The sequence below is a fragment of the Metopolophium dirhodum genome, chromosome 4 (genome assembly GCF_019925205.1).
Source record: "Metopolophium dirhodum isolate CAU chromosome 4, ASM1992520v1, whole genome shotgun sequence".
Lineage (NCBI taxonomy): Eukaryota > Metazoa > Arthropoda > Insecta > Hemiptera > Aphididae > Metopolophium > Metopolophium dirhodum.
Genome location: NC_083563.1, coordinates 14,534,195 through 14,555,420, shown reverse-complemented (window position 1 = coordinate 14,555,420; position 21,226 = coordinate 14,534,195). Strand labels below are relative to the sequence as shown.

General features: G+C 27.7%; 2 protein-coding genes across 3 annotated transcripts; both read left to right on the top strand.

Annotated features, from left to right (window-relative positions):
• The first annotated feature begins 675 nt into the window (after window positions 1-675).
• Window positions 676-11,521, top strand: LOC132942300 (poly(A)-specific ribonuclease PARN-like). 2 transcript variants are annotated; one of them, XM_061010588.1, is made up of 16 exons: window positions 676-1,394; window positions 1,463-1,676; window positions 1,744-1,886; window positions 1,951-2,104; window positions 2,549-2,642; window positions 3,426-3,617; window positions 3,695-3,816; window positions 3,888-4,006; window positions 4,070-4,180; window positions 5,697-5,763; window positions 5,833-5,888; window positions 6,434-6,520; window positions 6,604-6,904; window positions 6,980-7,044; window positions 7,722-7,920; window positions 11,001-11,521. In XM_061010588.1, the coding sequence occupies exons 1-15, from the start codon at window positions 1,376-1,378 to the stop codon at window positions 7,871-7,873; spliced, it is 1,896 nt and encodes a 631-aa protein (XP_060866571.1). In that variant the 5' UTR covers window positions 676-1,375; the 3' UTR covers window positions 7,874-7,920; window positions 11,001-11,521. The 2 variants fall into 2 exon arrangements, with proteins under 2 accessions (XP_060866571.1, XP_060866570.1); XM_061010587.1 differs by lacking the exon at window positions 11,001-11,521 and having other exon boundaries at window positions 7,722-7,957.
• A 412-nt stretch (window positions 11,522-11,933) lies between these two features.
• On the top strand, window positions 11,934-20,368 carry LOC132942297 (AP-3 complex subunit delta-1). Its single transcript, XM_061010585.1, has 19 exons — window positions 11,934-12,333; window positions 12,436-12,531; window positions 12,592-12,720; window positions 12,784-12,924; window positions 12,990-13,259; window positions 13,321-13,394; window positions 14,149-14,198; window positions 14,428-14,477; window positions 15,720-15,768; window positions 15,829-15,974; window positions 16,031-16,179; window positions 16,241-16,471; window positions 16,531-16,681; window positions 16,740-16,960; window positions 17,033-17,192; window positions 17,251-17,865; window positions 17,992-18,132; window positions 18,209-18,346; window positions 19,720-20,368. Exons 1-19 carry the CDS (start codon window positions 12,238-12,240, stop codon window positions 20,098-20,100), a joined length of 3,288 nt encoding a protein of 1,095 aa, XP_060866568.1. The 5' UTR covers window positions 11,934-12,237; the 3' UTR covers window positions 20,101-20,368.
• The last annotated feature ends 858 nt before the right edge of the window (window positions 20,369-21,226 follow it).

The following is a 21,226-nucleotide window of genomic DNA, read 5'->3' as shown; positions in this document are numbered from 1 at the left end:
CTAGTCTTAGGTTAATTATTATATAGGGTGCCTATGTCCACCATAAAATTAAAAATGTTTAGTCATTCATTATATTTTATACTTATTATTATAATTTATAGCTTTAGGGTTTCAAAAATAAATCTTTAATATAAGATTATAATATTTGAATCAATTACTAAAAAAATAATATTATTATTTTTTATAAATTAATAAGTAAGTTTAATTTCTCGTGGCTTTCCTCCATAAATTCGTTTGAATAGCACCGAAATTCATTAGATTAGTCATGATTCATGAGTAGGTAACGATTTTGCTGAATAGGTGAGTCGTAGGTACCTTCATGCAACTCTCTGTCCACGACGTCTGTTTGTCGTTCCATCATCACTACCAGTGTCTACTATCTAGTAAGTCCGCAGAAACGACTTGGAACTATAGAACTCGTACGTCACTACTCAAAAGTCAAAAACTCGAATGTCGAAAGTTTTGACTTTTGAGCGTCGAACACTCGAAGGTCCTCACGTTCCTGGTTAGTGGTTTTTGTCGTTTTCGAATCGTTATCTGGTTGCTAAGCGACAGAAGACAATGAAACAACTTACAGTTACCGAGTAACGAACTAACGATTGAAGTGATAACTGATAAGCGAATACTGAATAAATAGATCTATCCTTTTTTATAGTCATGGTGTACTTGGTGTAGAAGCCCCGTGTCCCGTGGTGAAAACTTAAAACAGTGAAAACATGCAACAGATCACCGACCACCGGTGACCGGTCAGCCGCGGTCGCCACGATTTAGGATAATATTAAATCGTTGCGGTCGCTAATCGCTATCACAAGTCACAGCAGTTGGCCACGTGCAGTAACCTAAACTGCTAGTGAACGCTCAGGTCACAAGACATTAAAATAATATTATTATTACTTATTATAAATATTTTACAGATAACGTGCGATTGAGAGAGGTATTGAATCTTGATGAAAGTTACCTAACGTGCAACGGCAAACGCCGCAAACATTATTACTATAGCATTAGTGAATAGTGATTACTAAATACTATTTACTATTTTACCGTCATTACTAATCAGTTATAAGTAATTAGTGCGGTTGCGGTACTGCACTTTTAAAACTAATGTTCTGAATTATTTGACATTAATTGTTATTTTACGTCTATACGAACTACAAACTAAATATTTTCTAGACATTAATCGATAATTAATTATCACAGCTAATTTCTCCACGGAGTTGGCCAACACTATTAATATTTATTGTAATTTTTGTCCGAGTTTGAACTGGACTACTGGAATCTTTTACATTTTTGAATTTTTTATAACATAAATGATTCACTGATTTGGTCGGTACTAGCATCTCAATTGATTCCACGCCCCACACGTCGTGCGCATAAAATGGATGTGGTCAATGAGAGTAAGTTTCTATATTTTGCTGTATGTCTGTATGCACCATTCAATTGTGTTAATTATGTATTTGTTTAGATTTCTATCAATTGTTGCCAGAAATCGAACAGGCCATTGCTGAGTGTGATTTCATTGCAATTGATGGAGAATTTACCGGTCTTCACAATGGTACTATGGTCAGCATATTCGATACGGCAGCTCAGTACTACCAGAAACTGAGGAGTAATTGCATGGACTTTTTGATGGTTCAATTTGGTTTGTGTGCCGTCAAATATAATACTGAAAAGAAAAAGTACAATATCACTAGAAGGTTATGAATATTTAATGTATTTTAATATAATTTTTCTGTGTTTCATTAGGTTTACATACAGGGCATATAATTTTTATACATTTCCAAAGCCCATGAGTCGATATGCTCCAGATTGCCGATTCCTCTGTCAGTCTTCCAGCATGGAATTTCTAAGCAATCACAATTTTGACTTTAATAAACTGTTTAAACATGGTAGATTATTTACAATAGCTTAATATTATTTTCTATGTTAAAATAATAATTTTTATTTTAATAGGTATTCCTTTCCTTACTGTGCCTGATGAACAAGTATTGCAAAATGAACTACTTAATCGATATAAGCAAAATTGTTTACAGGCTCAGACACCATCAAAAGTCTCTGACTGTATACCTATACCAGACAATCATAAGGCAGATATAGAAACTGCTTGGTAAATATTTTTTTTGTTGATATTTTTAAGTTATATAATAAGTAGAATACAAATTAGCATGTCCTTTATAACCTTAAAATATGATTTAATTATAATTATAATTATAATCAAAAACAAATTTTAATTAAATTAAGTTAGAAAATCTCACTCTGCGAGTGTACTCAAGTCCCGGTTTCTGTATTTTAATAAAACACCATGAACTATAATTCCATGTATAATTTATGTACATTAACTACGGACACTAAATAAATATTTTAATATCAAAAATTGTAACTATGTACTGTATAATTAACAGACAGACACAACTGTAATATAAGGTGTTCTAAACTTATGTTTAGAACACCTTTAATTTGAACTTAAATTATTATTATTATTAATAAAAATTGTGCATGCAATTTGTATGTTATACTACTTGTATTAATTTAATAATATATTTGTTGATAGTGAAAAAGTAAAAGAACTTTTAGAAAGTGAAACAATTTCTGAAGTTATCATAGCAGAGAAAACCAATTCTTTTGTTCGTAAACTTATCTATCAGGTTAGTTAATACGTACTTTATTTTTATTTAATAATATATAAGATTATTACTTATTTATGCTAAACAATTATATTCAGATACCTACATTATAGTTAATTTGAGACAAAAATTATTCAATAATCCATACTTAAGTGACAATAGACAGCACAACACAACTAAATCGCTTGGCGGACAAAATTTGGTATTGTCCACGCATCCCCACCCATAAACGGCAAATGTTATTGTAGCCTGACACGCACAACAACTGTGTAAGTTGATCCATGTCTCAGTCATCAAAGATTACGACCTATGACAGAGCGCTTAGCAATGTTTAGGGTGTCTAATAGTATTTGGTGGCTCAGTCTGCATGTGCATGATGCACGAGTATAATTCACTCTTAATCTTTCATATCTGTTTGAAACTGTTAGTTATAAGTTATAACATATAAAAAAAATTAAAATTTTACAAAATCATGTGATTAATACCTAATTTGGTTCTTATAACTGTGTATAAAATATTAATTATTTATTAAGCAAAAAAAAAGTATTATTGATCAGTGGAATAAAATAAAATAATATAATTTATAATAATTAGACAATATAAATATAGATACAAATACAATGAGTGCTAGCTCATAGTTACTTTATTATCTACAGGATATATTCTTTTTAACCTCATTAACTTTGTGTATTTATTATTCAGTTTACTATATGTGTTTTTACTTAATTTGGTATTAGACCTAGTTTTGATATTAAACCAGTTATTATATATCAATACATTTTTAATATTAGTCATATTTTTCAGGAAGTTTATAAAAGGTATTCAGATACCAAAGTAAGTTTACAGTCGAGAATAGTAGAAGATTTTGGTAATGTGATGGTAGCTTTCAAGGGAAGAACAAAATTGTTAATGGCGCATGAAAGAATGGAACGGGAACAGATTGAACTAGAAAAAGCTGTTGGTTTTTCAGCAGTCTTGAAGAAGATCATAGCTTCTGTATATTATTTTATATAATTTAAATGGTATTTACTTTTACTAAATGTCTTACTAATTAAATATATTTTTGTTTCAAGAATAAACCAGTTGTTGGCCACAACATGACATTAGACGTTTGCCATATGATTCATCAGTTTTGTTTACCATTGCCATCAAGCTATAGTGAATTTCAAGCTATGGTTAAAACAATATCATATCGGTATGTTATATTTCATCTAATAATATAATATTGTATAGTTAAAAAATTGTGTAAGACTTATTTGTGTTAAGGTTTTTGGATACTAAGTATATAAGTGGTACTGAACCACTCAAAGGATTCTTCGGTTCAACAGTACTGAATGATTTAAAAAAATCACTAGCAGAACAGTGTCAAAATTATACAGACTTAGGTAACTAATTATACCTTACTTTATTTGAATTGTTTTTTAACAAAATATTTATTCGTGTTATAGAACCAGAGGTTTCTGAAGTTGGTTACTCTGAGGAAATATCGAAGTTGCATGATGCTGGTTATGATGCATATTTGACCAGTACTGTTTTTGTCAATCTTTGCAATTTATATGGTGAGTTTGCACAACAATGTATAACAGAAAACAATAGTGCATTATGTAGAATAAAGAGCACAGTATATTTTGTGTTGTTAATTTAAATATTAGAGTGAACTAACTTATTATCAAACTTATAAATAAGGTTTCTTGAAATATTTTTAATAATAATTATAAGTGTGTGTAATATTACAATTTAAAAATGTTCACAATATACTTAAAAATTAAAATATCGTAATATATCAACACTCAAACATGGTCAATTAATCTTACCTTAGGTTTGAAGATAGATAAATTCACTCTAACAAGCTAACAACATAAAATAGGTTTGTCTAAATGCATTTGCATATTTATAAGAAAGACAAATGGGGTCTAGTGTCTTAAAAAAAGTTTGATAATTTTTGCATACACTTAACAATTAAATCCTATTAATAGAATAATTATTTTTTTACATTCATTTACATGTCTTTTGTTAAAACTTCCTAATATACCTGACATGGGCAGTATCAATGGATTCAAATAAAATATATTTATTATTCTAAATAAACTCCAATATGGGCATTTATAAAAGCAAATTTATATTACTTTATTTATAATGAGGGAATCAAAATAAAGATTGCAGTATTTTACTACCGCTGTAATAGTTTAGCACATTGTATATATTTATTTTTGGTTCCACTTGGTTCAGCAAATCCAATTTTATGTTGTAAACTTAAATAATAGTGTGAACTTTTAATAGAAAGGTAACAACATTATATATGTTCTGTTGCTGGTTTTTTTTGTGATATTTTAATGTTTAAGCGAGTTATGAGTATAAAATATTAAAACATAAAAATGCTCATAACCCGATCAAAACTTAAAATATAGTAAAAAACCAACGAGATAACACTGATAATTTTCTTACATTTATGTTTGAAAATAAGTCAATTTACTCTAATATTGAAACTAACAACTTAAATTGGTTCTGTTCGAATTATTTTATATAAGACAGGGAGAGTGTGAGGTGTGATGTCCTCTAAGTTAGAGCCAAAAAATAATCTAAAATGTTGTAAACAGTTTATAACTTTCTGTAGTAATATAGTGTAATCTACATGTATGCGGTTGTGGTGTTACAATGTACCTTATTTTCTTTTTGAACCGATGACTTAATTCTTTTTAACCTTTACTACTTTGATACTTTTATGTACCTAGTACCATTGATTAATTATGTTATAATATATTTAATCTATGCTAGTACCTACTAACAATATGAATAATATAACACTTACACACCTATCTAAAGTAATATTTTATCAAGTGTATTATATAAAAATAAAATTAATAACTAAAAACTTGGAAATTATAAAACTAACTGGTTTTTGTTCTAATTATATAATTAATCATTAGTTTGGTGTTAAAACTGAATTGGAAAACTTTTTTTCTGGACCCAGCGATCACTTATCTAGATAGTTCATTTTACTAATTAGAAATTTTACACAAGTACACTACAGTACTTATTCAACTCTTTGTGCATAATTATATTATTTGATTTCAGCTAAAGTGAAAGGCATCAAAGAACACATTTCTACAGATTCATCACATCTTAAGCAATATGAGAATAAGTTAGTACATATTTTAAATTTGATATTATTATATTTTACGATATTCATCATTATATTATTTTATTTTAGGCTCTTTATGATTCGCTATAATGAAGATCCATGTTTAAACTTAAATGGTCCTGAACGTAAGTTTTAATTACTTTTAGATGGTTCAACTTTTTTTTATTTTGTGGTCATTACAGATGTGGGGACTGGCGTTAGCATTACTCCCACCACAGCTAAATCTTAAGAGGACGTCGTACCCGCATATGTTGTCTCCGTCTTACACAAGTACGGCATAGCAAAAACCGTTTTGGCTATGCCGTACGTATGTAAGACGCAAGCAACATATGCGTGTGCGACTTCCTCTTAAATGTTTCTATTAAGGATGGGCATTTGATTTTGTCAAACGTATACCATTGTATAAAAAATATGATTTCAAATTAAACTTTTTAAAATTATAGAATAAATATCTTGAATTACTAAAATAGTAAAATATTATATTATATTTTATTAGAGATAAAGGAGTTACTCTTTGAGTAGTAGGCTATCCTACTTTATAAAACTAACAATAACATTTCAGAAATAAAACTATAATAATTTTATGATGTTAGTTTAAATGTTAAACAATAAAAAAAAATGTGTGACTTAAATATTAACATGTAAACTCAAAAGTAATTATATTTTCTAGCTCAACTTCAAAGGAGCCATGTTTATCATATTACGTTCCCCCCAGAATGGAAAACTATTGATATCACAAACATATTTAGTCCCTTTAGTAAGTTACATAATTCTTAAAAAAAACACAAGATAATCTTACATAAAAAATCTTAATAATATTATGTTATTGTATTTTTATAGCTAATGTATATATTAAGTATATAAATGATACATCTGCTTGGGTGGCATTGAGAGATGGATCTCAAGCTAAAGCAATGAATAAAATTTTGCCAAAATTACAAGCGCTTCATAAAAACATTGTGTTGTTACCTTGGTCCGTTTACTACAAAGATACATTTACTTCTAATGCACCAACGGCAACAAAGAGAAAGATTAGCAATTGTTCGTCATCGCCTCCTAAAGACAATGTTGATTCATCAATTGCTGAAGATTCATCTGATGATAGTCATACACCAGAAAAAGTACCACGTATTTCAAGAGGGTAATTATTTACCATTTATTTATTTAAATTATTAATGATATTACTGTTGTCATTAATTTTTTCTTAAATGTATAGACGAAGAGTTTCGAAAGGAGGAACTATTAGTCCGATATTAGAAGGAGATGAATCTACTGAATTAGGTAACATTTATTGATTATTACCAATTAATTAAATTTAACTAATTTATTAATTTTTCTATTATGTTATTAATGTGTTGATCTTTTATGGTAGATTAAGTTTTCCATAAAATTATTTGTTATTTGATTGAAAATTCATTACATACAGATACAGCATTTTTTCAGTTAATTTGGGAAATGTAATTGAAAGTTACCTTGTTTTTATCAATATAAGTTTTGCTTTTTTTTGTCAGTATGATTTATAATTTAAACCAAGGATTAAGTCTAGAATTCCCGTATATTCAACAATTTGTAAAACTTGCCACATTAGTATTTCAGAAACCATTTAAGTTTGATTCTGTAGAGTTTACTTTCAATTCTTAACTTAGAATTTAAAGGATAATTTTTTTTAACTTTTCTATTGTGTTCCTAAGACACCAGTAAAGATTTTTTTCATATAATAACTTTAATTGTTGATGTATTAAATATCGTAAATTTGAATTTGATATACTTTAAACGAAAAACAACCTTACATTTAACAAAAATCTCAGCAAATTATTGCTTTTAATTAATTTTTTTTTTTAGCAATTTGACTGATACTTAAATATAAATGCTACCAGTTTTTTTAATTAATTCCCATTTACTTACCAAGATAAAATAAATATTGCGCTAAATGTATTTTTATTTATTTATTTTTTTAGATGCTGACTCTTCAGTTGTATCAAACATCACTGATGTAGATTCAAAAAATAATAGTGTTGGTACTCCAAGTTACGCACAAACCTTAAAGACGAAAAAAGATGCAGACACGGCAGAAATAAAAACTATTTTCCCAGTTGCGTCGTGGGATTAGCAATACATAATTATTATTATAATGCAATTTATCTGTAAATATATGTTGTAAGAATAACATTTATTAAACATTTTATTATATATATATTATATTTTAATTTCAAGCAGAGGCCTAGTTAAATAATTTAGAATTATTTATTATCATTCGAAACAATATAATAATCTGGGCTGTGAATTGCATGCATTAAATAATATGCACTAAAGAATTCTAAAATTAGCAACTATTTACCTAAAAGGTATTATACAAAAAAAATGCTCTTTACATTTTTTTTATTACAGTCAAGTCGCAATAACTCAAAAAATTTGACAACTCGAATTGTGTTTTATTCCCCTAGAAAATGTTTCCCCTATAAATTAGTCAGATATCTCGAATAATACATATCTCCAAGTGAATTTTTATCTCCTTTCAACTTCGATTTATCGCGACTCGACTGTATTAACAATTACAACAATTTTTTTTTTAGTAAATTACTAAATCCATTAAAGGAGCTGGAATGTGATTCATTTCTGGTCGAAAACATAACTCACGACTTCAATCACTATGCCCTATATATATAGTATTCTAATATAAATTTTGAAAGCAGATTGAATTCGTCACTAAATTATCTGTTCTTTGACAATTTAATTTTTCTGATTTTTATTTTTTTTACTTAGAAATTTACTAACAAAAAGAGTAAAAATAGATCATATTCATAACTCAAATTTAAATAAATTGATATAGAATATGAAAAATGTACGACAGTTAAAGCATAGGAAATTTAAAGGAGGATTAAAATCTCTTTCAAAATTTAAATTGGAACATCCTACTGAGCGTAGTGATTGAAGTCGCTGGCAGTATTTTTTGACAAAAAATGTTTGTATAAAGTAATATGTGGTGACATGTGCATGCGCGTAGGTAAAATGGCGTACATATCCGGTCACAATAATTCATTTACTACATTTATGGTTCATTTACTTTCAACACATTTAGAAGACCCATATAAACTAAAATATAAAATGCCTAGTTTTTACTCCTTAGAATGCATTACGCTCCAGCCCCCTTAATGAATAAACATTTTTTTAAATAATCTAATTCAGTGTTAAAAATAATAATAAAAAAGGTGGGTAAGTGGATGTAGGTTTGTTGTACAGTAGGTGTCAAGTGGGTCACTGTAATGGATGGTGTTAAATTTGAATTCAATGATATAATATCATTGTATAAGAAAAACGGTCAGTCAGCCTATTATATTACCAAATATATTTGATGATATAATTGTGAATAAAGTAATTTATATATAACCTATTTATGTGGAGCCTTGTTTTAAATTTTCAATCCTTAGCTATAAAGTTGAACATTTTATGAATTTTTAACTACAAAATAATTATTAAATTTTGTCAAAATTTGAACTTTAAATGCTTATAAAAAAAAATTGTGCCTACCTATGTATTTTTAATGTTTTTCAACTGCTATTGTAACAATATACTAGGAGCCTTGCATTAAATTTTCACGCTTTTTTTACCCAACAAATAAAATTTTATTGATATTTTTAGAAAAAAAACTAAAAAATTTGAAAACTGACAATATCCGTAAACAGCTCAATAAGTGTCAAAATATTTTCAAAATTGTATGGTGTATAGAAAATGAAAATATAAACATTTAGTAAAATTTTCATGTACCTATCTACAGTTATTCGTTTTTGAATAACAACAAAATACCAAAATTGTTACATGAGAAATCGAGTAAATATCAAATGTTGTAAAAATATGAATTTCAAACGCTCATAAAATTTTAATTTGATCTTCTTGTAGACATTTTTTTTTTTGATAAAGGTAGACAAACTTATGGATAATCTTGTATAACATTTTCAAATCTTAGATTTAAAAGGAAAAATTTTTATGAATTTCTAACTCAAAATAATTTGCTAATTTTTGTGATTTTTCCGTATTTTGTCAAGATTTGAACTTTAAATGCTTATAAATAAAAACTGTGACTAAGGATTTTTAATTTTTTTCATCTGCCTTTGAAACAATAACCTAGGAGCCTTCTATTAAATTTTCAAGAGATTTACTCAATAGATAAAATTTTATTGATATTTATAGAAAAAAAAACTAAAACAAATGGAAATTGACAATGTCCGTAAACAGCTCAAAATAAGTCAAAATATTTCTAAAATTTTATCGCGTATAGAAAATGCAAATATAAACAACCAGTGAAAATTTCATACATATATGTTCATTTGTTTTAGAGTTACACCAAAAACCAAAATCGATTTTCTCAAAAACAGATTTTGCGTAAAAATTCATGTTTTTTATTTTTACAGCGCTTTTGAAAACTACTGGGAAATTTTTACTTTTGATTAAATTAATTAATTTGATTTCAATTAAAAGTATTAATGCATATTATACTAAACTTTAGAGGACCATATAGTTAATAGCGAACCAATATTGATCATTTGACTGTCATAATGTTTAGAAAAAAAGCTTTACCAGAATCCATCAAAATTTATAGTCATTACCATTTGAAATAATAAAGTCGATTTTATTATTGGTATAACTGCGTGTTTAAAAATGTTATGAAAAAATTTCCTGTTAAACAGAAAGAGAGTAACGAAAAGAAAAACACGTCTTTTTTTGTTTTAACGAAATTCCATATCATCGATCCATAATAATTGTTAAAAAAAACCCGCGTACAATAACATAAGATACACTCTGTATATTTTTTGTATAGTAAAAAATGATACAATAATATTAAGTCGTTAATATGTATAATGATACAATTATTTAGAAGTTAACGTTGAAAGGGGGCCCACTAAGTGTATGGTGTCATTTTAGGCTTTCAATACGATTTGCCCCGGACTCCGAAAAACTTATCGCCGGCGCAAGTACCTGCATAATATTATAGAACATATTATTATTATTATTATGTTATGTTAATATGTTATGTCCTATGATACCAGCGACACGTAGCTATCGAGTTGTATATACTATACATAATAATATGTATAATTAATAATTATGTATACCAATATATAGTATATAGTATATACATCTCGATGAACCTATCGGATTCGGACTTTGATACTAGATATCTTAGTTCGTGGTCCGTGACCCGTATCACATATTCACGTATTTACTATAAACATTTTTAGGGTTAAGCTCACCGTAGATTGCACTAAAACACGGGAAGAACCAGTTAAATGCGCCAATTGTGACGGTAACCACACTGCCAACTACAAAGGTTGTCAAATTTTTAAAAATTTATTAAAGCGCACCATTTACAAGGTCGCTTACAAAGATGACAAAGTTGAAAAACTGAAAAAACACCCCAGCCCACCATCTGCTGTACCTGTTGCACCACAAATCTTCATCGTCCCCAGTTACAACTCAAATCAAAAACCGACATCTTATGCCAAAGCCACAGCCAACCCTTCATCAGTCAATCAACCTCTCCACATCATCAACAAATTTATAGAAGATTTAAAATGTATTTTAAACCCTCTTTTATTGGCTCTTACTTCCCTAATTAACAAAATTTCACTTCCCATTTCGTCCACTCCATGACATCCTTTCACACCAAGTTAGAGGGTATCCACACTGGTGGGCCTCCCTCCTCACGTTATTCATATTTTATTTATCATAGCCCATACTCTTATTGTGCCTTATTGTGTACAGATTGTGTATTTTATTAAAAATAAAAAAAAAATAAAACATTTTTCGTTTCAATAATCGAAAGGTACTCAACTTCCGACTAAACACAAAATTCTGTGGTATAAGTAAACAACCACGAATTAGTAATATATAAATCCATAGCCATAAACCGTGGTGGATATGCCAGCAGCAGCTACAGTAGTTGCTGTAGAATGTAGATGTGTATAACTGTCAACTACATAGTAACTACCGTTGAGGCGTTGAACCGTGACGGCGTGGCACAATTTTTTTCCATTCATCGACCATCATAATAATATCATTATCTCTTACTCGACATTACATCGACGCTGATAACACAGAAAAGGTGAAATTTCACCTATTCTGTGGTGATAACCCCACCGCATTACTGAATTAGTACATTGCTGATTTGTGATAACTCTTGTATTCCGGTCAATCCACGTATCTAAAGGTGCTCATTCGGTGCATTAAACGTTTCATAATAATAATAGATAATAATTATGCAACACAATGGTTAGGTGCCGAATCTTGCGGGTTCGTTAACGTCTTGTGAATAATTACGATGTTAGTTCGTTATAGTAACATATTGTCATCGGTTTTTGCATTCGGCAAAAACTGCAAATAAATTATAAGCAAATCATAACAACAGATGCTATATTTTTGTTATTAAATCACATTACCTGTTCAAAGTGTTTTATTATCTGTTATTTTTTTATAATAATGGCTTTAAAAAAAGTTAGAGGCAACATTGAGCGGATGTTTGACAAGAATTTGACCGATCTTGTACGCGGAATCCGCAATAGTAAGGAAAATGAGGTATGTTAACTAAATTTAAAAAAAAATCTGTAAACTTTAAAATCATGGTTAACTAATCTGTTATGTTATTAAATTTAAGTAATTATTACTTTCTTGTTGTAGGCTAAATACATTGCACAATGTATGGAAGAAATTAAACAGGAATTAAGGCAAGAGAATATAGCAGTTAAAGCAACAGCTGTGGCCAAACTCACATACGTAATAATTTTGTTAAGATAAAATAAGATCAAATTAATATCTTTTTTTACTTTCCTTCAGTTACAAATGTTGGGCTACGATATTAGTTGGGCCGGATTTAACATTATCGAAGTTATGAGCTCTTCAAAATTTACATACAAAAGGATTGGATACTTAGCTTCATCTCAGAGCTTCCATACAGATACAGACGTATGTGAAAATTATTTGTAATTAATAACTGTTTACAATGTGTATGTTTTTATATTATTTTAGTTATTGATGTTGACAACCAATATGATACGTAAGGATCTGAATAGCCAAAATCAATATGATGCTGGTGTTGCTCTTTCTGCACTTGCTTGTTTTATTAGTCCAGATTTAGCGAGGGACTTGGCTAATGATATAATGACATTGGTGACTTATATTTTAATAAATACTTAATAAATACTAAAGTCAATATTATGTTTTTTTTTTTGTAGTTGTCATCAACAAAACCATATTTAAGAAAAAAAGCTGTGCTAATGATGTATAAAGTATTTCTTCGATTTCCGGAAGCATTAAGGCCAGCATTTCCACGTTTAAAGGATAAATTAGAAGACATGGACTGTGGGGTCCAATCAGCTGCTGTTAATGTAGTCTGTGAATTAGCCAGAAAAAATCCAAAAAACTACTTGAGTTTAGCTCCTGTATTTTTTAAATTAATGACATCATCTACCAATAATTGGATGTTGATCAAGATAATTAAATTGGTAATATTTCAAATCTAAAATGTTCTAATATATGATTATGATTATTAATTATTTTTCTTAGTTTGGTGCGTTGACCCCACTTGAACCAAGACTTGGAAAAAAACTTATAGAGCCGTTAACTAATTTAATCCACAGGTAAACTAATTTCAGCTAATTTATTTGTTGGTATTAATTATTATTTTTTTAAAATGCTGTTATTAAACTATTTTTAGTCTTTCTTTTTGATTCATAAATTAAATAACTATTATTATTTTTCTTAGAATATTTTAAGCATATGCATGTGAAACATATATTAAGGATTGTTTTTTGTAGGATTAGGACTGATAATAGATTTACTAAAAACAATTCAGTTTTATCAAATAGTCCTGTAAATGGACAAAATAAATTGAGGGACATTTCTCACTTTTGGAGATGGTATGTCTGAGGGTTGTAAAAATATAAGTATGCTTTGTAAATCTAGATTAGTATTCAGTATTGATTGCATTCTATAATAATTAAAATGTATTTATATTTTTTTAAATGCCCTACCATTTATAAATAACCAGCAAAGTCTTAAATTATAAATACAAGTATAATAATAATAATTACAGTTGTCTTCTATATTTTTGTTAAATTATGTTTTTAGGATACCCATTTACCAGTTGCCAATATCTAATACTAAAGTATAATTTTATCTTGCTTGAAAACCCATTAAATACCCAAAAGTATACCTATTTAAATTATTGTGTTCACTATTATAATGTTTAGATACAAACCCAAATAAGTCGGATTAGATATTATTTTAGATAATAGTTTTAAAATTGTAAAATGTAAATTCTGTAAAATAATTCTGTTAATATATTGACTTTTAGTTAAATATAAAAATAAAACTTGGTTTGTTTCTTTACAGTACTTCTGCCATGTCTTTATTATATGAATGCATTAATACTGTGATTGCTGGTAAGTACCCATTTATTAAATTTACCTTTTTTTTTACATGATTAATATTATGTTAATAAAAATAAATTATTTAAAACAACAAGATATGAATATAAGTGAGTACACTGTGTACTAGTAACTCTTTTCATATAATAAATTTATTTTATTCTAATTTTCCATAATTTAAATAATTAAATATTTTTGTATGTAACTTTTAATTGTTTAATACTATGTATGTTCATTTTTACAGTACTTATCTCAATTTCATCTGGTATGCCAAATCATAGTGCTTCCATTCAAGTAATACATTTTTAAATATTATATTGAAATTTAATTATTTAATGTATACTGCTATTTATTCAATGTGATATACCAAACAGCTCATTTTTCATGTAGGCTAGGTTTAATGAGAGTTAAGGAATTATTAAGTTTACTTAAAGACAATATTTTAAAATACTTAGATTTTTACGCCATTTAATGTGTGTTTTGTGATAAAAACTTCTTTTTGCAAATGAGGACCACCTTAACTGCAAAAAGTTGAACGGACGATTATTTTAATTTGAATGACCATTTTCTTAGTTATTAAACTTGATGTGCTAAAGAAAGCAATTCATGATAATAGATTTAGAAGTTTAGGGGTTCTCACAGTTTCAAAATTATAATAATTTATATACTATATCATTAATTATGAACTTTTTAAAATTGTTTTACTGTCATAAAAATTAAACTAAATATTTAATCTATTTTATGTTTTACGTAAAACAATTATTGAGGTGTAAAACTTAATAACACAGAAACTACTAGATTCAATTTTAATTTATATACATACTACATAAATTTATTCAAAATATTCATCCGCTTTTGACTGTTTACAATAAAAAATGTCAGTACTCGTTTGGAAAAAAGTTTGGATCATTTTAGGACATCTTAAATAGCATAAGATAAGTATTAGATGATAATACAGTCTTTAAGTATACTTAAATATCAGAATTAGAATAAATACATTGTTAAAAGTAAAAGAGAGGTACACATGCTTGGTGAAAAACATTCTGTACATTGTACATTTAATAATTGTTTTTCTAAATATAAAACCATTATTATTTATTAGTAATATATTTTTTTTGCACATTATAGACATTTAAAGTAAGTTATATATTTAAAAATGTTCAGTCTTTCTGTAAATATTGTAACTATTATTATTTTGTCTTATAATACGCACAATCATTTTTTTAATATAAGTTGAATTTATTTTTACTATCAATAGAGAAAGATTTTGAAAATAAAATAAATATCCAACTTTAAGTGCCTACAAATATACCTATTATAATATACAGTGAATCTTTTATATAAAGAACTTTCATTTATAAAATGTCCCGTTTAAAGAAAAATATTTGTATGAACCAAACCAAATTTATTTAATTCTATTTAAGAAAATTCTCTATAGTAAAAATTGTAATTTTTACACATGAGACTGTAATATGGAAGTTTCACTGTACTGTAAAAATAAAATAATAAATATAAATATTCTAAATTTTATTTTAGTTATGTGTCCAAAAATTAAGAATATTAATTGAGGATTCTGATCAAAACTGTAAGTATATGATAGTTTTAATTTTATTTTGTCTTAATTTATACTAAATATATGTTTTAGTGAAATACTTGGGTTTACTGGCTATGTCTAAAATATTAAAAACACACCCTAAGTCAGTTCAAGCTCATAAAGATTTGATTATGATCTGCTTGGATGACAAAGATGAATCAATCAGACTTAGAGCTTTAGATCTTCTTTATGGAATGGTGAATTTATAAAAATTATTTTTGTAAACTTTTTAATTATTATTATTTAATTTCAGGTCTCAAAAAAAAATTTGATGGAAATAGTGAAAAAACTTATGGTTCATATGGATAAAGCAGAAGGCACAGTTTATCGAGATGAGTTGCTTGTCAAAATAATTGATATATGCTCACAAGATAACTATCATTTTATTACAAGTTTTGAATGGTCTGATTTTTATCATTATTATATTCATTAAATTCAATTTAAATTAAATTCTTAATTTCAGGTATGTCAGTGTCTTAGTAGAATTAGCTCGAGTAGAAGGAATGAAACATGGTCCCTTGTTAGCGCATCAAATGTTGGATGTTGCTGTCAGAGTTAAAGCTATAAGGCCATTTGCTGTTGGACAAATGTCTCTACTTCTTAACAATGCTCATATGTTTATGCAACCTTCTGGTGGTTCGAATATGGCTAATGTGCTTTATGCTGCAGCATGGATATGCGGAGAATATGCCAAGTAATTAGTTTTATTTCCAAACTTGTTTGTTTAGATGTTATAAGTTATTATTGTTGCAGTGAACTAGAAAAACCCGAAGAAACTCTTTTCTCTATGTTAACTGGCAAAGTACATTCACTACCCGGTCATATTCAGGCTGCCTATGTGCAAAACATAATGAAAGTACTATCTGTAATATTGTCTAAAGGAGATATTCAACAATCGATTAAAGTAAAATTCTTGTTTAGTTAAAAATTCAAATTAAAAATCAACAAATCTTTTGGTTTAGGTGTGCAAACGAGTATCAGATAAATTGGCACAATATGTATCTAGTGGAGATCTAGAAGTTCAAGAACGTGCAAGTGCAGCCTTGCAGTTAATTAGTTACATACATAAAGAGTTAGAAAATGATGATACTAATGATATATGCACACAAGTAGCATATTTATTTAATGGAGAATTGAACCCAGTTGCACCTAAGGCTCAGCGTAAAGTGCAAGTACCAGAAGGGTGTGTTCTTATTTAATTACTTAATAATACATTATAATTAACCATAAGCTTAACCAAAATCTAAAACTCTAGGTTAGATTTGGATCAATGGATCAATGAGCCATTGCATAGTTCTTCCGAAAGTGATGATGACAATCAGTCTGATGACCATTCCAATTTTTTTAATTTGGGCGGTTTTGATAAGAAAGAAGAAGAAGAAAACATAGCAAATACAGTAGATCACGTAGAAAAGGTAAATTAATTTAGTTTATAATGTTTCAGTAACTAAAAAGTATTAACTAAAATTTTAGAATAGAAAAGCTCGACTTCAAGAACAAGAAAATAATCCCAATTATTTGAAATTAAACTCAAGTAATGATCAAACCTGTGACATTCCTATCACATCCATAGATCTGCCAACCACATTAAACGTATCTGGTTTTATATCGTCTGACAAATATATTAAAGCAAAAAAGGAAAAAAAAGATAAAAAAAAATCTAGAAAAAAGAAAAAAGAATTTAATCATTTTGAAGAAGAAGATGAAGAACTTGCAATTGAAATGATAGTTAATCGTGATATAGGGGAAATGCCAGATGGTGCAGAAGATTCTGATGGGGCCATAGATGTGCAAAAAGACGTCAATGACCCACATACTGCACTAGATATTGACTTAGATGTTCCTGAAATTAAACGCCCACCACCTGTTGAAGAAAAAAAACATAAAAAAAAAAAGAAGGAAAAAGAAAAGAAGAAGAAGAGTGAAAAATCAAAAAAGTTAAAAAAATTAGATAAAAGAGATCAACAGTTGATTGAAATTAAACAAGGTTATGAAGAAGCATTGGGGATTTGCACACCGTCCAAAGAAATTGTACAAGCCGAAGATTTATCATTCAGCAAATTAGCAATGGACAAATATATACTTTTGGTGAATATATATTAACAATATAAAAAAATTAGATTTGTTTGTTTTAATACAATAAGCTTTGCAAAAAGTAGTTTGTGTTCATATTATCTTGTATTAATTATAATTTTTTAACATTTGATTCTTAAGGAGTACAAAATTGATCCAAAAAATGAACTAAGTAACTCGGCAACTGTATTCTTTCGTCTTACAAATGTGGGTAATAATTGTTTGATCAAAAACATTGAAATTGATGTGACTAATTCCACTGCCATCCAATTTTTAGATGAAGTAAATATATCCCTTTATCTGAATAATACGTTTATTAATTATTTTCTTGCTATTGTGAATTTATTTTATAATTTAGAAAAATGAACCTTTATCTTGGTATAAACTCAGTAATAGCATACAGTGTGGTTCATTAACTGAATTTGAGTTGTCTCTTCAAGTAGAAAACATAGCTATTCCAAATACTCTTCGAGGGACACTGACATATATGGCACAAGTAAGTAATTAGTTTTTTAGTTTATTACATTTGTATTTTTATAAATTAGTCAATATTCAAAATATTTTAAGTAGAAAACATATTGAAATGGTTTTTTAGTTTTTATGATCTTTGAATTTGAAAATTCGGTGAATTTTAACTCTAAGGTACATTTTTAATTACTTAATTTTGACTTAACTAGTTGAGTATTATACAGTTTACTTGAGATAGAGACCACTTACTAGCTTTATTACCCATTTAGTAAGAGTGGTGAATTTGTTCTTTAAATTTTTAATTTTAAATGTTGCGATGAAATCAGACGAATCTACAGCAATTAATGGATCATCATGTATTGATTACATTACTTTGTCATCAGCATAGTTGGCAAATAGATTCTTATATATTGTAGAGTTGTATGTTAAAATGTTATAGTATTTTTGAATAGAAATTAACATGTTCATGGGCCATGGCCATGTGTCATGCATAATATGTGACATGGGTGTGTGTCTGCTTAGTCCGGTATTACATATATGAGACATGGTCAATATGTATTTCATATAGAATTTATAGACTGGTTTATTTTAACAAATGTTATTTTATTTATTTAATTATCTAACGCCAATCCAGAAATTCCAAAGTTTGGTAATATTTACAAGTCACATAATTATAATGTGAATGTGTGTAAAAATGCAGTGTGTGTAAACAGCAATAGTAATAATAACAGTGACAATTGACATTAGTAAGAACTAAACAAAACAAAAAAAGACGGTATTTTATATATAAATTACAAGTTATGTGTGAATCTGACAATAAACCTAGGTCGACAACAAATGTTTTTGGTATATTTAATAACAAAATTAAAGTGAGTTATACAGTGAGCATTCTATGTATAGGGTAGTTATGGTTGTAGTTCATACTATGAGAAGTGATGTAGAACAATGAGTTATGTTCCTTTGGTTTATTTTAAGCCATTTCTGAGGTATCATAGTTAATATTTGGTTTAAATTTTGGTCATCAGGCACTATTAGTATTGGTACTTTTTATTGTTATAATATTTTCTGTTCGCCACTTTAATTTACCACCTGGTAATGAACATTTGAAGGCACCTGGTAGTAATGTAATTTTTTTCAATTTTGGAAAGGACCTTAAGTTAATGTAATTTATTGAACTCCTGGCGACCAGCCAGTCATTGCTAATTTTTTGTGTTCTTGAATATGATAAGTTAGCAGCTGTGTGATTATGTAATGTTGACTACCGATGATTACAATGGTGGGTATAAACAATGGGCTACAGGGTCACGGCTTATTTTTCATTTTGAGACTGTGACTAATTAAAAATTATAAAAATATAAATTTACAACTGTTTTAGTATTATATATATATGTGTGTTATTAGATGTTTCAAGAGGACAATATTCACCAAGACAAATTAGACTGGCGATTGGCCGTAGCTGTTTCAGATATGTTCCTTAAAGCTGCTCCATCTGTACCATTAGTTGAGCTACTATGCAATGGTCAATTAGTCTTCAAATCGTCAGTGATTTTGTCGGGAACTAATTTTAACCAAGTTATTAATTGGTTTTCCACTAAACTTCACCTAGTATTAGTGGAACGTGTTGGTGAGACTGCTTCACTTTATGGCTCCACTGCATCTAGTGAACAACTATGTCTATTGGTAAAATCAAATTTAAACAATGTTTCTGTTGAGGCAAAATGTACATCACAAACATTAGTTGATAATTTAATGAATGAAATTAAATCCACTTATAATCTCTAACAAGAAAATATACTATTCCAATATTTATTATTTGATCAATTATATTACAAAATGATGACATAATGCCATAATTGGTATGCCAGTCATCAGTTTAGGTTGTTTAATAATGATTTATATAACAAAAAATAAGTTTATATTACTCGTTAAAAATTACTAGTTTGCCTTTGTATTGAATTTAATTTATTTTTACTTAGAATGTATTTATATTTTAAATTATTTAAGAAATAATCAATTACAGATCATATTTATATTTGTATGCAAAACAAAATATGTTTTTATATTTTATTATTCACTCATTAAAAATATATCAAATTTCCTACTTAATAGAACTTTGGTCAAACACTTTTTAATGGTCATTTTATTTTTATTTTAGATAGAAACGTTTATTAATTATTGAGAATCATTCAATCATCTATTAATGTGTTAGTAAGTCACCCAAATGTATACAATTGTTTTTATTATAGACAACATTATATATGATTTATATCGGTTTGCAAGACTACTATTATCATAAAAAACTATGCATAGTACAGTTATATACCAGATACCGATATATTTTTAATTCTCATCAGTTATTTATATAGTATTAAAATGTTTATTATGAATAATCTTTTTTATATTTATTTCATACTTGATAATACTTCATAGTATTCACTAACAAAAAACACTTTTAAATAACTATCATTCAATTAACTTTATATTATATTATTACATATTTACATTTGTAAAAGTTTGAAATTAAAATTACAAATAGTATTTTAAATTTTAAATGGTGCACGCCTTGGTTCCTTGATCCTTCTAAAAATCAATAGAACATTTTAATGTATTATTTTTCGGTAAAAAAGTAGGTTGCAACTTGCGTTAGGTACAATAAATTGTAGATCAAATAAATATTAGATACAAATCTAGTTTAGGGCCTAAATTCATTTTTTGATTATTTTTTCTGAAATCTGTGTTAAAAACGATGCTGCAATCAGAATTTGTGGGACGAACTTGGTTTCGAAATTATAGCGTTTTAAAGTTCATGGTTATACGCTTACGCAAAACGTTCTAGTATAGTCTAGTCTGACGTTCCTTTAATTACCTTTATGCTATATTTGCAATTTGCTTCGGGTAGACAACCGGT